At 39.4% G+C, this 16,620-nt stretch overlaps 1 protein-coding gene across 1 annotated transcript in view; it reads left to right on the top strand.

The window, feature by feature from the left end:
• Positions 1-16,367, top strand: part of LOC147022708 (protein-glutamine gamma-glutamyltransferase K-like) — a 51,816-nt gene extending 35,449 nt beyond the window's left edge. The window contains exons 10-14 of the mRNA XM_085887504.1: positions 3,031-3,187; positions 3,358-3,894; positions 4,022-4,182; positions 11,493-11,629; positions 15,728-16,367. Of these exons, the coding sequence (XP_085743630.1) occupies positions 3,031-3,187; positions 3,358-3,894; positions 4,022-4,182; positions 11,493-11,629; positions 15,728-15,872 (1,137 nt within the window). The 3' untranslated portion in view covers positions 15,873-16,367. The remainder of the gene's footprint in view (positions 1-3,030; positions 3,188-3,357; positions 3,895-4,021; positions 4,183-11,492; positions 11,630-15,727) is intronic.
• The last annotated feature ends 253 nt before the right edge of the window (positions 16,368-16,620 follow it).

The raw sequence follows: 16,620 nt of genomic DNA, 5'->3' as shown, positions 1-16,620 counted from the left end.
AAAAAGAACAGGGCCCAGAACGCTACCTTGAGGAACTCCAGCCTGCACAGGAAGAGGGGATGAAAGAACTCCATTTAGGGCCACACGTTGACTGCGACAGGAGAGGAAGTCTGCGAGCCATGAGTGGAGATGGCCTTGAATACCATGGGAAGAGAGTTTGGTGAGTAGGGCAGGGTGCCAGACTATGTCAAAAGCACGTGATATGTCCAGGGATACGGCTCAGATTTCCTGTCTGGCATTGAGGACCTCCATCCATTGATGGGAGAGCAGAAGCAGCATATCCAGGGTAGAGTGACCTGGTCTGAAACCAAATTGATGATTGGAAATCAAGCCATTGGAGAAGAGGAAGGATTTCATATCTGAGGCGATGATGGATTCCATCACCTTGCTGATGAGTTGTGAGATGAGTTGTGAGAAATGAGAAATTGTGACAATAGCTTCACATTTAGTACACATGCTATGACAGGTGCTAAATATGATAAGAGATGGACCCCAACAAAATTTGCCTTTTGAGGTGGCTTTGCACCATATTTTCAAATGGCTGCTATGCAATTTCGAAATACATTTCTTTGGCCACATCTGCAATTTTAATTAACATTTTGAAGTGGTTTTAAGTGCTCAACGGGTTTGAAGTGCAGGCAGTCCAACCTCATAGCCGGAACGGAATACCCCATGGGATGAGGTTGTCTTGCAATGGGTAAACTGATGTAAAGGCTCTGTCACACCTTGTCGTTTTAGCCAGCTTATGCCGACGTATGAAAAATTTGGTGAATACGCTGGTACACGTCGAATACGTTATGGGTAAGTTTTGTATACGTTAAGAGCATCCTGAAGCACACTGGCATACGTCATAGTACGCCGAGCTTGGCGACAAATTTTAAGCATGCTCAAAATTTTTCGACGTATGCCAGCGTATGATGCACACGTTCCGCATGTGCTGGCCATAAGTTGTAGGCACGTTATGCGATCGTTGACACACGTCGACACGCATTACTTGTAAGTTACTCATAAGTCGAAATACATCGAGGTAATGTTTAGCGTACCCGAAACTTATTTCTAACCTATGAGTAACGTGCTTTGAACCTATGTGTAACGTATCTCCAACGCACATTGATGTATGTAGACGTATTTGATGTCTTCCCGACGACCACAGAACTTACTGAACGTGTTTCTAACTTACAGCTACCGTATAATGGCGTATTGGCAGCGTTTAGGGGAATTGATATATAAAAATGGGCTTCACAGGAGGAACCCGTCAGTGTTCCAGACTCCATGGTTTTTTTTTTTTTTTCTTCGGCATGAGGGTGATGTTGACACCGATTTCTAGTGCTGTTATGATTTAAATCGTCGAGCGGCAGCCTATTAATAGGCTATCCCACGTGATCGTCAGCGATATGCTGCTGCACGCTATGCATAAGTTCGACTATCGTTGGCCATAGGTTGTGAACGCCGACAACACGCTAAGCATTCGCTAGTATAAGTTATCTATAAGTTATCGAAACGTTCTGTGTACGTTACTAATACGTTATGCATAAGTCCAACTCGTTATGAATACGCCCAAAACTGAAAAAAACATCAATAGTTCAGCGTACGCCAGCGTTTTATATCAATTTTGATACACTGCCATACGCTGGCGAAAACGTCAAGGTGTGACAGGGCCCTAAGAACAGGCATCAGATTGCTATTTCCCATTACACTAGACAATAAGAAATTCGCTACTGACATAATGGTATGTGTCTTCGACTAACTCGAGAATGGTGATTTTAAATCTCAAATCAGAATTAATCCAACACTTAAGGATTTTTAGTTTCAGAAAAAATTGGGAATCCAATGTCACATATTTTGAGTGTTCTTTTTAATACGTACTGCATATACTTCAATATTATAATACAGTACATATTATTTTTTAATATTATTGAATGTCAGATTGATAAGAACAAGTAATAAAACCATTTTTTTTAAATGCAAAAGGATGTATAGCGATATTCCTCCAAAAGGAATGTAAACAAGGTCGGGATGGTCACAATAAATGATCATGTGAAACCATCCCTTCATCTTTCTTTGACGAATGGTTGTCCCGAGAAAATATACTAACTGTGTGTGTGTGTGTATTCAATTTGGGTCACCCACTCAAGACCAGGTTATTTAGTCTTTAGTAGACCATCAAAACATCAAGAATGTTTAAATCTGTATAAAAAATTAACCCAGAGTGCACCATGCCAATTATGGACCAAATGGCCTCATGTCCTTGTTTGAGATTGGTTTCTTCTCTGTCTCATGTTATGGAGCAGTCTCATGTTGTTGGTTTATTACATCATTTTCAGATGTATAAACACACATACATACAGAGAATTGCTTTGTGGGGGGTGGGGAGGGGATATTTTTGTACCAATTATCTGACCCTGGGTACCTCCAGTATGTACGCAAAATCTGGTGGAGATTGGACCAGCCGTTGTTTTTCTATGATTTTCAGATGTACATACATACAAATAATTTTCTTGCGGGAGGGGGAGGGGAGGACAGTTAAGATATTTTATGCCCATGACCTGACCCTGGGTACCCCCAGTACATATGCAACATTTGATGGAGATTGGTCCAGAGGTGTGGAAATGTATAGAAATCAAAGTAGAAGCTTTACACACACACACACACACACACACACACACACACACACACACACACACACACACACACACACACACACACACACACACACACACACACACACACATTAATTATTCAATGAAAATATATAAAAGTTGGCTTGCCTTGGACTATTGTTAGTTTCTCATTTGTATAACTTTTTCAATGCCCTTGTACAAACTTAATTGTATGTACCTTACATGCATGCAGTTATTTAAATATCCTGTTGAAATAGTTATGGTTATACTGCAAAGTTACATAATATTCAAGAGTTTCATAATGATAATGGTTTGCAGATCTTTTGGATTAAAACTGGTGACGATTCACCAAAATAATAATTGTATATGGAGCTCATGCTCAATGGTGTATGTGCACTTGCTGTTCCAGGTGAATAGTGACCAGGTGTACTGGGAAAAGAAGACCGATGGTTCGGTTAGAAAGATATACACAGACATGACTGTTGTTGGACAAAACATCAGCACAAAGGTGATGGGGAGCAGTTCTGCAAGGGAAGACATCACACTTCAGTACAAATTCCCAGAAGGTAAAGAAATTCCACGTCAGGAATAATTTATTTTAAAACCTCTTCATGTCAGCCATATCAGCTTAAATACTCAAGGTAGGGGCTCACCATGAGAGCTTCAGTGAACACCTTTTATTGCCAAAATGAAGCAGTTGTCTGTCCTTTTTGAGAATAAATAATTTGTATTTCAGGTTCCGAGGAAGAAAGGATGGTTGTGCAAAAGGCAACACGAATTGCAAATCCTGACAGTTGGTTTTCAAGTGGAAGAAGTGATGAATTTTCCTTTCCAGTTTTAGCTTCATCAAGAATGTCAAACATTTCAAATGTAGAAATGATGTACAACTCAGATAGGTCAGCTGATGTTCCTCTTCGATTGGCACGGAGGAATGATGATCCAACTATCATGTCATCCATGACAACCTCCATCGGGCCAGTGGCCATGTTTGATTCGTCTCGCCTTTCACGTTTTGAACGTCATGGAATTATGGCAAACCGTGCAATATGTGCCATTTCGGAGACTCCAGACCAAAGCACTAAGCTCATCATTGAGATGAATGAAAATACGACTGTTGGGAAGCCACTGAATGCCAAGGTTCGGGTCATCAATGAGAGCAGCGCGATCCGCACGATCAAGCTGAAAATATTGGGCCATGTTGTCACTTACACAGGGAATGTCGTTGGCAAGTTTTACGACAAAGACGTCGAACTAAAGCTTCAAGCTTCACAAGGTGAAAAGGAAATCTGGCAATTCATTGAATTTTTGTGACTTAACAAAGTATTGTACTTTTACGCTTTCCTTTAACACAATATTGTAAGATTATATGACTTTTCCAGTTATGTTTTTCAATATTGCAGAACAAGATGTCCAAATCATGGTTCAACCTGAAGAATACTTAGACATGCTGGTGGACAACTTTTCATTGAGATTTACTGCACGGGCTCGTACCGAAGAAACTAAATCAGTTGCAGCAAGCATTCGAACATACCACATTTCTTCTCCGGAACTCAATATTACAGTAAGTATCCTTGTCAGATGTTTCCTTTGGTGGACATTTAAGGTGCTGTGCACTTCCGTTAGATAACTTTCAATAACATTATAAATTTTCAATCAAAATACAAACCATTTCATTGGACAATGTAAAGTGAAAACTCAATTGTCTGGTAAAATGTCAAGTTAAGCATGTGAAACTTCTTTCTCAGAAACACTTATTAAATGGATGAATAAACAACTATTGTGAGATTGAACGATCGTCCAGAGTTGGTGTCCTTGCCTCTGAAACGTTTTTGTTTAGTTAGATTCCAAACTACAAACCTGTGCGTTGGAGACAGGGTATCGCCATCCTTTAGAAGGGACATTTATCCAGCCTCGCATTGACTAACACTTGCTTGTGGACATTAAAGTTCGCAATGTCCCTTTCATTAACAGTCAGACATTGTGTGAGGGTCGTAGTATACAGAGGGTCATTCTGAATCACTCCCGAAAATGAGTTGTTGTTGGTGTTGTTGTTGTTGTTGTTGTTTTTGCCCCGGTCAGTCTACTCGAACAGGCCCGCAGCACAGAGATAGCCGATCGATCTCCCAAGAGCGACCCAGAGATCCCTCACATATATGATGTTGTGCTCTTGTCTAAATGGAGCCAGGACCGTGCAGTCTTCCATCATGTGTTTTGTTGTTTATGGTGTGGCCTGGCAGGGGTTGCAGGTGTCATCAATGGTGTCGTCGAGTCTGTGTTTGTAGTGCAAGAGTTGTGGGTGGTATCCATAGCGGAAGCGTGTAAGGTGAACACAATCGGACCTGGAGAGTAGTTGGTCTTTGTCATGGATGGGTGGGGGTTTACTGCCCAGGATACTTTTTAGTCCCAGTTTGTTGATTGCGTTCATGGTGATGTGAGTGTGGATGTTTTTTGTAGTTTCCATTGTTCATTGGGGGGATGTTTTGGAGGATGTCACTGTGGTGTCTTTGTGGAGTTGCTTTTATGTGTCTGGAAGCCTGTGGGTGGTTGTGCATGTAGTGGCAAGGGTGATTCGAGTTGGCACTTGCCATTTCAACGAACTGTAAGATGCCCCTTTGCGGTGGTTGCACCCCCCAATGCAAGACGGGAGCCAAATCTTGCCCATTCTTCCCTGCTGCCTAAAATGAGTTTGCCCAGCTGGTAAAATGATATTAAAATCTCAGGCAATTAAACAGGCTGAGTCAATGCATTTTGTTGAGTAGGACAGAAACATTTTATACTTTTTATGTTATTACACCATTTTATTACAAGTAAAAGTTGTCCCCTACCAAACTTGACAATGTTGTGGAACGTTGGCGGTGGCTTTTTTTTCTTCCACCCTCACTTTTTCACCTTTATTCGCTTTTAATATATTTTCTCTGCAACCACTTGAGCGATTGACACGAAACTTTCAACATAGTTGTGTTTAGCTATTTAGAGGTTGTTATTTTTAAAACAAAGTTATATGAGTGTATGGAAAATGCAGCTGGCATTCCAAAATGTCCGTATTTGGAGGCATGTGTTGCATGCGAGGTGTTTTACGTACCAGGAATAAATGGCCTGGACCTCGCTTCGCTGGGCCTCGGCCAAATAATTCGAGTTTAAAATTATGTTTTGTCGAGCTCCTGTTCGTAAAATGAGCTTAAACTCTCTTCCACGCCATGTTAAAATTTTATCTTGGATTTAATCTGATGGAGAAAGCCCCTTTTAAGCACTCACTGATTCACTGATATGAATGTTTAGTACTTTTGACTTGGGCTAGAAAGTTGAAATTTTGAATAATGATCTGATGCAAAGCCACAATTTCAGAAAAAACAATCACAAAACTGTCTGTAAACAAAAATATCTGTAAACAAAAGTTGGCCAAACAAAAGTTCCCTCAGCCAGGATGGGGTGGAACTTGCACTGTCCTGGTGGTACATCGCATCCTCAGTTGGGCGAGGGGCGGAACTGGGATCACACTGAAATATAGGGCTCATGCTGCTCATTAATCATTCTCTATTTATTTGACTTATATTTTTTCTTGCAAAAGGCAAGCACAATCTATTAGCATGATATACATAGGTGTTCTGTCATGGATTTGTCTGTGTTTGTGTGTTGTTCTACACTGTTCCTTCCCAATTCCATATCCAGGTGATGCAAGACACCATCGCGGGTACCGAAGGAAGGGAGTACGCAGTTTTTATGCTGTTTGTTTGTTTTCTGTTTGTTTGTCCCGGCGATATCTCAGCCATCCTTTGAGCTGGGAAGCTGAAATTTAGGGACAAAAGTGAAGATTTGCGACGTAAAAAAACGTTATTTTTAATTTTTTGATTAATCAATTAATTTATTAATTACTTAATTATTATCGATTTCTTAATGACTTATTTATATTATTTCTCATCCTGGCAATATCTCAAGCACCTTTTGAGCTAGGAAGCTGACATTTGGACATGACAGTGACCAAGTGATTTGGCTCTAAAGAGTATTTTTGATTCATTGATTAATAAATTCACTGATTAATTATTTTCTTTATTGTTTGTCCAGGCCATATCTCAGTCATCCTTTGAGCAAGAAACTGAAATTTGGGGACAAAAGTGAAGATGTACTTTGGCAAAACTTTGTTTTTTACTTTTTTGATGAATCAATTAATTGATTCATTACGTAATTATTCTCGATTTATTCATTACTTATTAACCTATGCCAGTGAAGATGGATGGAGGTTACTGTTTTCACCCCTTTCTGTCTGTTTGTTACTGACGAAATCTAAAGATTTCGTAAGTATATTGATCAGTTCCGTTTCTGTTTGTTTGTTTGTGTGTTTGTTTGTGTGTTTGTTTGTGTGCTTGTTACTTATGAAATCTAAAGATTTCACTCAAGCCTCAAGAATTTCACTCAAGCCGACTGGCAGGGTCGCCGAGCAGCCATTCAACTTACAGACTGGTCTCCTATCACTACTTTCTCAAACATCAACTCATCCTGGGAATTCTTTCAAAGAAACTTGCTCTCCCTCATGCCCAGATTTATCCCCTCTCGTGTTCAGTTGTCCTACCCTTCCTCCCGCCCTTGGTTTACTGAAGCTTGTGGCGAGGCAGTTGTCCTGAAACAACTTGCCTTTGCCTCATGGAAAGCAAACCCAACTGAGGGCAATCTCAGTTCCTTCCACAAAGCTTGGAACAAGTGTGTATCTACCCTCAGGAGAGCCAGAAAACAACATCTTTCTCATCTCAAGTCTGAACTCTCAAATCTCTCTCCCTCCTCAAAATCCTGGTGGCGTTTAATCAAATCTGTTTCTGGTGTATGTTCCCCCTCCATCCCCTCCCTTACCTCAAATTGCAGCACTGCTGATTCCACACGTGATAAAGCTGAATGTCTAAACTCGATGTTTGCAGCTAAATCTTGTGTCCTAAACCCATCACTTTCTCTACCCACCTTACCCAGTCGCACCCAACTGTCCCTGGACTCTGTATCCTTTTCTCCTGACAAGGTGTAGAGCTTGATTTCAAACCTCGAGTCAGATTCTGCAACCGGTCCAGACGGCATCAGCCCACGTGTCCTCAAAGCCTGCTCTTCTGCTCTTGCTCACCCTCTCTCTGTTCTATTCACCCTCTCATTTGCCCAAGGTCATCTGCCATCTGCTTGGAAATCTGCTAACATCACTGCCCTGCATAAAAAAGGTGCAAAAACAGATCCCTGTAACTACAGACCAATCAGCCTTCTCCCAATCATCAGCAAGGTTATTGAATCCATAATCGCTTCAGACATGAAATCCTTCCTCTTGTCCAATGACTTGATTTCCAATCATCAATTTGGTTTCAGACCAGGTCACTCTACCCTGGATATGCTGCTTCTGCTCTCCCATCAATGGATGGAGGTCCTCAATGCCAGACAGGAAATCTGAGCCGTATCCCTGGACATATCACGTGCTTTTGACACAGTCTGGCACCCTGAACTACTCACCAAACTCTCTTCCCATGGTATTCAAGGCCATCTCCACTCATGGCTCGCAGACTTCCTCTCCTGTCACAGTCACTGTGTGGCCCTAAATGGAGTTCTTTCATCCCCTCTTCCTGTGCATGCTGGAGTTCCTCAAGGTAGCGTTCTGGGCCCTGTTCTTTTTCTGGTTTTCATCAATGATCTCTCCGACTCTCTGGAAAATCCTCTATTTCTCTTTGCCGACGACTCCACCCTCTGCCGTACCATCTGTCATCCCTCAGACCGGCAAGCAGCAGCTTCTTCGCTCACTGCAGATATGGATAAAATCACAAACTGGTCCAACACGTGGAACATGTCTTTCAATCCAGACAAATCTCACACTCTCACTAGTCTCTTCGAAAGGACCGTTTAGAAACCCCCCCATCCACTTTCTCAACAATCCTCTGGAAGAAGCCTTTGGAATAAACTTCCTCACTCTATTCATTCCCATTCTTCCCTCGAGGCTTTCAAAACAGCTGTTCACCACCACCTCTTATCTTCCCCCATCCAAATCCTCGATCTTTTCTACCCCCGATAATCCACCCAAGCCCACTTCCTTCAATTCCCTTGCTTTCCTTCCTGAAAGTCCCTGAAATGTCCATCTTCTCTTCGCCATGTTCTCCGTCCCATCCCCATCCCTCTCCCTTCCACAGTTCACCTAATGTGTCTGTTCCCCACTGTTTTGTCCCTTCCACTCCTCCCCTCTTGTCTCATGCCCCCTTGCTGTGAGTTGTGTGTTCGCTCTCATACGAGCCTCGACAAGGTATACAAAAAAAAAATTTGTTAGAGAGAAAAAAAGAAAATTTTGCAACTTTTTTTCAAATAAATTTCGATTTTATTTGAAAACTATTCGATTTTTTTTTTTGCATTTCTACATGTTTTAAGTGATTTCCAACCCCCCCCAAAAAAAAATTGTTAGAGAAAAAAAACAACAAATTTTGCAACTTTTTTTTCAAAAAAAATTTCGATTTTTTTTTTGGTATTTCTACATGCGCGTCGATCTAGTTTAGTTTATTCAATCGTGGTTCAGTGGAGTCTGATCCATTTTGACCTACAATGAATAGAATATCAGGTTCACTTAAGTGACCCAGCAGTATTGGCGGCGGAGGTTTTGCACTCTACTGAGTGCTCCCCCTCTACTTTAGTTTTTTTCTCTTCCTGGCAAGAGCTCGGGCACCTTTTGAGCGAGGAAGCGTATATTTGGACACAACAGTGAACAAGTGATTTGGCTATAAAGGGTATTTTTGATTTGATATAAAGGGTATTCATCCATTAATGACTTCATTTTTCGATTCATTACTTAATTTTCAAAAAGTTACAGATTCGGATGAAAGAGTGGTGGTTTAGGAATGCATCCAATTGATGAAGAAATTAATTATTTTACGATTATGATTTTTTTTATTCTAATTATACAATTAATCAATCAATTATTGAACACCGCTCCCTCCCAATTCCGTCTCCATGTGCTGCAAGGTGGCATCGCCAGGCATTGAAGGTGCCTCGGCGATGTCACGCGCTGGAGGATTTGTTATTTATTTATTTTGCATGGGGGTGGTGGACTTTGAATGCACCGGTACTTGATTGTGATACAGATCCCCTCTGAGCCTAAGACACTGCAGAAAAGAATGGTGAAAACAGTCCTACCATATCAAAATGTAATAATGTCTAAAACAGAATGAAAGGGTGATTGAAAAATCACACTTAAAACTTATCTTGGCTTTAATATCAGATAAAAAAGAATGAAAAAGGCAAATCTTTTTCTTTGATTTAATATTATAAACCAATCATGGAAAAAGGCATTCAGAAAAACTGATAAATATCCTTTCGAACTAACATTTATCACTCTAATACAGTATTTAGTTTTCCATTTGATTGTTTGTTCCATATCCTAATTTTGTGTGGACTGCGCTTCCCCGCTGACAGACCTCTTGTGACTTGTTCCTGTTGCTGTGGTTGAGCCAGGGGAGTAACTGCTGAAATCTATCTGTCTGGGTTCTTTCTGACATCTTTGTTCATTTCACACTTCTTTCTAATTTTTTTTTTCACAATTCTCTTTATTCTTTCTAATTCTTGCTATTTCTTCTTTTTCATCTCTTTTACTCTCTATTCCTCTCATTTGTTATCTATCTCTCAGGAGAAGTGAATTCGTGCAGAAATTTTTCTGAAATGCTCACTTGGCTATGCCTGGATGGGTTTGAGGGTAGTGGAGCAGTGGCTGAAACCTGAATCTGACCCAGGTTCCACCTGATGATTTCCTCCTTACCCTTTACTGATTTGTGTTCCTTCTGATGACTCCAATGCAGTAATTTACACCGCGCATTCCAAATTCCACATCCAGTTGATGCATGACATCATCGCCGGGTGCCAAAGGAAGGGAGTACTCAGTTTTTACTTTGTTTTATTTCTTTCTTGTCCAGGCAATATCTCAGCCATCCTTTGAGCGAGAAAGCTGAGATTTGGAGACAAAAGTGAAGATGTGCTTGGGCAAAAACGCTAATTGTATTTTTGATTCATAAGTTAATTAATTTATTACTTAATTATTATCGATTTATTCATTGCGTATTTATTTTCTTTCTCATCTGGGCAATATCTCGGGTACATTTTGAGTGAGGAAGCTGATATTTGGATATAACAATGAACAAGTGATTTGACTACAAAGGGTATTTTTGATTTATTGCAACATGACGGTATTGCTGGGTGTTGAAGGGTTACTGTCAGCACCAATCTTCTGATGATTAATGGCAGAATGAAAAGATTGATGCTCTTCATTCCCAGTTGGAGAAATAATTAATATACCTGGGATTTTCGCTTCATGTAAACTCTGTGGAATTGTAATTGGAGAGTCCACTCTGACTCTGGGAAATGGCTGGCTTGTCCACAATATTCATAAAAATTCCTGTCCAATATCATGACAGTTTGGAAAGGCACCAATGGGCAGGGCACTAAATGTATGATTGGTAGTATAAACCCTAACCAGCACATCCTACCTTTGAAAGAAAATGTTGAAATCTAATTTTCAGCAATAAATATGGAATTCAGAGCTTGGCAACTACTTCTGGATATGTTCCATATGCTTTTTGTAACCCCTGGAACATCACTTTATTCTGTTTATTGACAAACTTTCTTCTTTTTTGTTGGAAAGAATATGGCCAGTTTTGCATGACCTTATGCCATCAACTCCACATGGGCATTTTATTGGTAATTTGAAGGGTCTCAGATCTATGAATCGTTTATGAAGATGGAACATAACACATGAAAAAATGAACACTGTTTCTCTGAGACTTGTTGAACTGTTTGTTATTTTTGTGCCTCAAAAGCATATCATGTTGAACACGTTACTGATGACTTTTTACCACACCACTCAATTCTTGTTTCTTTCAGGTCCCTGTTAATATTAAAGTTCACCAGAAGTTTCAGGTTGAAGTGGGATTCACCAATCCAATTTCTCGTCCTCTGGAAAGAGTCCATCTTATGGCAGAAGGCTCGGGTTTGAAGACTCCAGAAACCATGAAAGCAAGGTAGGTCAGCTTGTCACATATTGAGTTCTGCTGCTGTTCAATATTTGCAAGGTATGATGACCAAAGGTATGGGTTCCTGCCACTAACTGCACAATGCGAACTTGGTACTCGTTTCCATCCCATAGTAATCGACATGAGTGAGCAAAGTCACAGTGCACCATGTTAAGTATGCATATGTTCAAATCAGGTCACTCCCTGTACAATACAGTAAACCCTCAAATATTGCAGGGGTTAGGGTCCTGGAAAATGCCGCAATAGTTAAAACTGTGATAGTGGAAACCAAGGGCCAATGGGAAAAGGGGAGTTCGGTTTCTGAGATTCAACATAATAGAGAGGAAGGTGGGCAGCAGCCAGAAATAAACCCATCACAATTGAAACAATCATGTAGAAGAAAAAAAAATACAGAAATATATATATATATATATATATATATATATATATATATATATATATATATATATATATGTATACAGTATATATAAAACATGTTAACATGTTAACATAGAAACAAGAAAAAAAACATCGTGCAGCACATGATACTTGCAAAATCCACCCCTCTCTGTATAAAGGTTGCTATGGATACATCAAATTGTCCATTTTGTTAAGATTAAAATTGACAATCTTAATCAAAGGTCAGGTCAATTGAATGAAAGTGGATTATTTATCAGATTGAAATTGATGATTTTAGAAGTTTGACCTTGAATTGACCTTTGATCATTTGACCTCAAAAATCGTTGTTTCCAAATTCAGTGATGCACTATGCAATTGCTGCTTCATTTTCAGAATAATCAGATGAAAATTGACTTTTTCAAAGGAAATTTGATGATTTTAGAAGTTTTTCTTTGAGTTGACTTTTGACCTTTTGACCTCAAATAGTTGCTTTCCCAATTCAGTGATGGACTATGCAAATCTTGTTCAGCCTTCAAGTCAATCAGATGAAAATTGACGATTTTTCAGATAAGAATTGATTTTAGAATTTTAACCTTTGATCTGTAAAATGGTGGTTTCCCAAGTCAGTGAAGCAATATGCAAATTCTGGTCAAATTTCAAGTCAATCCGATGAAAAATGACGATTTTATATATTTGACCTCAGGATGATCTTTGACCTCAAAATCAACTGACTTCTCAGTTGAGAATACGTCTACAACTTGGTAAAGTTTAGTGAAGATTGGTTTAAAATTGTGACCTGTAGGCGATTGATAAGGCAGACAGACAAACAGACAGAATAACAAAAAAATCGACTGACCAATATACTTGAATCGATTTTACAAGTCATAACCATGTAAATAAAATAAATACCAAATATAAAAACACAAGTTTTACCTTTTAATTGTTTTTTGTTTTTAAAAAATAGCGAGATGGGTGAGGGTAAATATTGTTATAGATTTCTGACCGCCGGCGGAAGCAGATCTTTCTGGAGCAGACCACCTTGACCTGGAGCAGATCTTTCTTGCTGGGACAGGAAGGTAGAGATGGCATCCTCTTCCAAAATAATCCCATCTCTTTGGCATTAAAAACCTGCTCTGGCATAAATCCCTTGCCTTGATTAATTCCATGAGCTGCGGTGGGTAGTTTTTTCGCAGCACCATGGTTGGCCTTGGTTGAACTGGAGCCTTCGGCCCTGGGTGCCTCATGGAAACGTTGGTAAATCTGCAATGATTTTCTTCTGTGTCACTACTCCACTCAAATATGTAAGACAGCAATGCTTTCTCCCGTACAGTGGTCCACTCAAAGGGATAAATCGGCACTTTCACCTCCTGCCATCGTATCTAATTAAAAAAAAATTTTTTTGCCCAATGTCAAAACCTTTCTCTTCCTTTTGGCACAAGTAATTTTTGTCCATTGTTTTATGTTTGAGTACCATTATTAGCCTATCTGGAATCTGAATTCCAGATAAGGTATTGTCATCGTGCAACGTTCATTTGTCTGTCTGTCCATCCATCTCCTATATCTACTTCTCCGGCCAAACCGCTGGGCTGATCTGGGTGAAATTTGGCAGCAACGTTCCACTCCTGACTGGTAACGGGGATTGCAAAGCTCATTCTGGTCACATGATATTAAGTAGGTCAAAATGGCGGACTTAGTCAATTCCTTCAAAAATATTCTTCTCCAGACCCTACAGTCAGAATGCTACGAAATTTGGGTTAAACATTAGGTCAGCGTAGGGATGTTAAATTGATAAGATCATGCCGATCACGTGACCAGAAGTGTGTCAAAATGGCCGACTTTGTGTTTGGGAAAATCGAGTAAATTCCTTCAATAATCTTCTTCTGCAGACCCACGAGTCAGAATGCTATCAAATATGAGTAACAACATTAGGCCCGGCTCAGATAAACGACAGGTGCAGTGGTCATATTTAGTTTTTGTGTGGCCATGAGATCTTATAGATCTTTTATTTCAGGATATCCATCTGTCATTTCCTGTTCAATGATGATTCATTATTAAACGTAGCTTCATTCTGTATGCTGGTCTGATTACTACAATTAACAGTGTGCAAGAAACAAGAAAAGGCTCATAATGGGAGGTAAGCGTACACGTGGATGAAAACAATGACTCATCTTAGCTCAGAAACTGTGATTGGCTGAAATTAAATATGACAATAACTAAATCAGAACACAATAAGTTGCCCACGATTGGTCGAATCCCACGATATTAGAACCTGTGATATTTGAGCGTTTACTGTATTATATTGGTCTTTTCCTAGATTTTTGTCAGCTAAACTCGTCAATGATTTTTGAGAAATCAAGTCCTCTCAGTACTTCTCTCGATGCTCAAGATTGAAAGACTGTTTAAGTCGATATTGTCCCATTTGGTTATTGACCTCTTCCTTGATACGTTTTAGTTTTGAGAAGGACCGCTCACCCTCACCAATACAATTTGATGCCATCATCGACAGTTGTATCCCAAGAGCTATTTCAATATTCGGAAATGTTTGGGTGAGGGTGTGAGAGTGGAGAAATTGGTACATTCTCAATTCTGCTAACTTTGTTTGTGTGAAGTTTAAAGCTCTGTTGAAAATGCCAGTAAGTTAGGAAACTGGATAAATTCACTTCAATCATGGATTCAGATTGTTGGGATAGGACCGGGCAATATTTGATGCAGCTTGCTTGATCTTTCGATTCGAGAGATAGGCGAGCTTGGACGGGAATCCGAACTTATCGGTGATTTCCTTGTATGCTTCAAGACGATGTTTCAAGGCACTGATTAGCTGATCAATGATGACAAGGAACACCGAAGTCTTCAATTTCTCCTTGGATGACAGCACAGCGTCTTCTTCATCTCCCTCATCAAAGTGACAGTTGCACATTAGGATGCCACTCTGAGCTGAATTGCACTCATTATGGCCACAATTGAATGCTTAGGTTTTTAAAGTCCTCAAACGCTATCTGCAGGGTCTAGGAAAAAAAATCAATAGGAGAATCGAGTGAGGACACCGCACCATTCATATTTAAGCTGGTCTCATGAAGTAAGAGATTGGTCTGGTGAAAGCTCTCAAAGACTGTGCTCCAAATATGAATGAGTATAGCTGAATCCAGTTTTGCCAAATTTATCAAGGATCTGCTGAGAACAATTCTTCAACGATCTAGTTTTGAGTGGCGTGGGGTGGAAGTTCAGGGGTGAGTGAGGATACCCTTTATTTGCAGACATTTTCATTATGATCAAGATTGATAAAGACGCCAGAATATGAAACTAAAATACCAAATACGGAGATCGCTAAACTGCCAATTGTACTTCTTTCTTTCTTTTGTTAGCCAATTGAGCACAATAATGGCTGGCACGATCATAAGAATTCTTAATTACAGTGATAATCCACCACTACATGGGCCCCCTCTTCACTTGGACCACGTGTGGCCTCATATACCCGCCCCCCACCTTTAATCATTCATTTGGTAGGGAAGGAGTGAGATGAAATGCTGGTGCATTTCTTGTTTGAAACATCCAAAATATTATTATAGGCTTTTCATTCAATTTTTAGTTTATTTAATGTGTAATTATATTGTTTTAATAACCCCTTTGTTTATGAGATGCACTTTTTGTTTTGTTTTTTATTGTCTAATGCCTAATGAAAAACCCATGTTGCTCAATCATATTTTGCAGCATGATTGGTCCAAATGCCACTGTCAAGTTGATCATCCCCGATGTGGAAGCGACACGGACAGGCCAATTGAGTCTTATCATCAGTTTGGATGACCCCAAGCTTCCAGAAATACATGGACAAGTGAAGATTGAGGTGCAAGATTAATGCAGAAATAACATTGATCTCAGAAGTCAAATGTGAGGAGAAACGACTCAAAAGCCACTGTTTGTCATTTTATTAAAACATGCAAGCCAAACAAAATGTGATAATGTCTTATAAATTGCAAGGATGTCATTGACTGTTTCGCCAGTGTTTGAAAAATAATTTGACATCATCTCTTCTTGTGTCAAAGTTAAAATGTGTGTAAGTGAAAGTCCTTTTCACTCTTTATGACGAGGTTTTTGGGGATTTTTTTAAACAGAATGGAAATTGCTTGTCTTTAACAAATTATGAACAATTTTGAGGAAATTTTCCATGGTGGTGGTTTTTCTGAGCATTTGTGATACTGATATCCTTTTAAAAACAGAAAGTACTGTTTTCTTTCGTGCTTTTTCATACATGCATGATCAATTCAAGATGATTAATCTGGATAAACTTTTAGCATTTGCATGAATTGTAAAAGTTTGTTTCACAGGACACAATAAAACCCCTTGAACTTCAGAGACTTTTTTATGTGATGTTAATTTTTCAATTTTTAAATGGTGACAGTAAAAAATTTACAAGCTCCTGACAGGCAAAGCAAGCGAACGCCAAACCATTTTCATGTTTGAAAAATTTTTACGCAAGCGTTATGAAAACACTATCTTGTATGATTTTAAAAACATCACAAAAACATAATCAGAAAATTCAACAGTTAAAGTGATTTTAAAACATTTTGACATTTATGATGTTAATTTGTGCTGTCATAACATTT

The sequence above is a fragment of the Eptatretus burgeri genome, chromosome 7, assembly GCF_056783735.1.
Source record: "Eptatretus burgeri isolate ZD-2024b chromosome 7, Ebu_testis_v1, whole genome shotgun sequence".
Lineage (NCBI taxonomy): Eukaryota > Metazoa > Chordata > Myxini > Myxiniformes > Myxinidae > Eptatretus > Eptatretus burgeri.
Note: the sequence above shows the minus strand (reverse complement) of the source record. Positions and strands in the feature narration are given on the sequence as shown.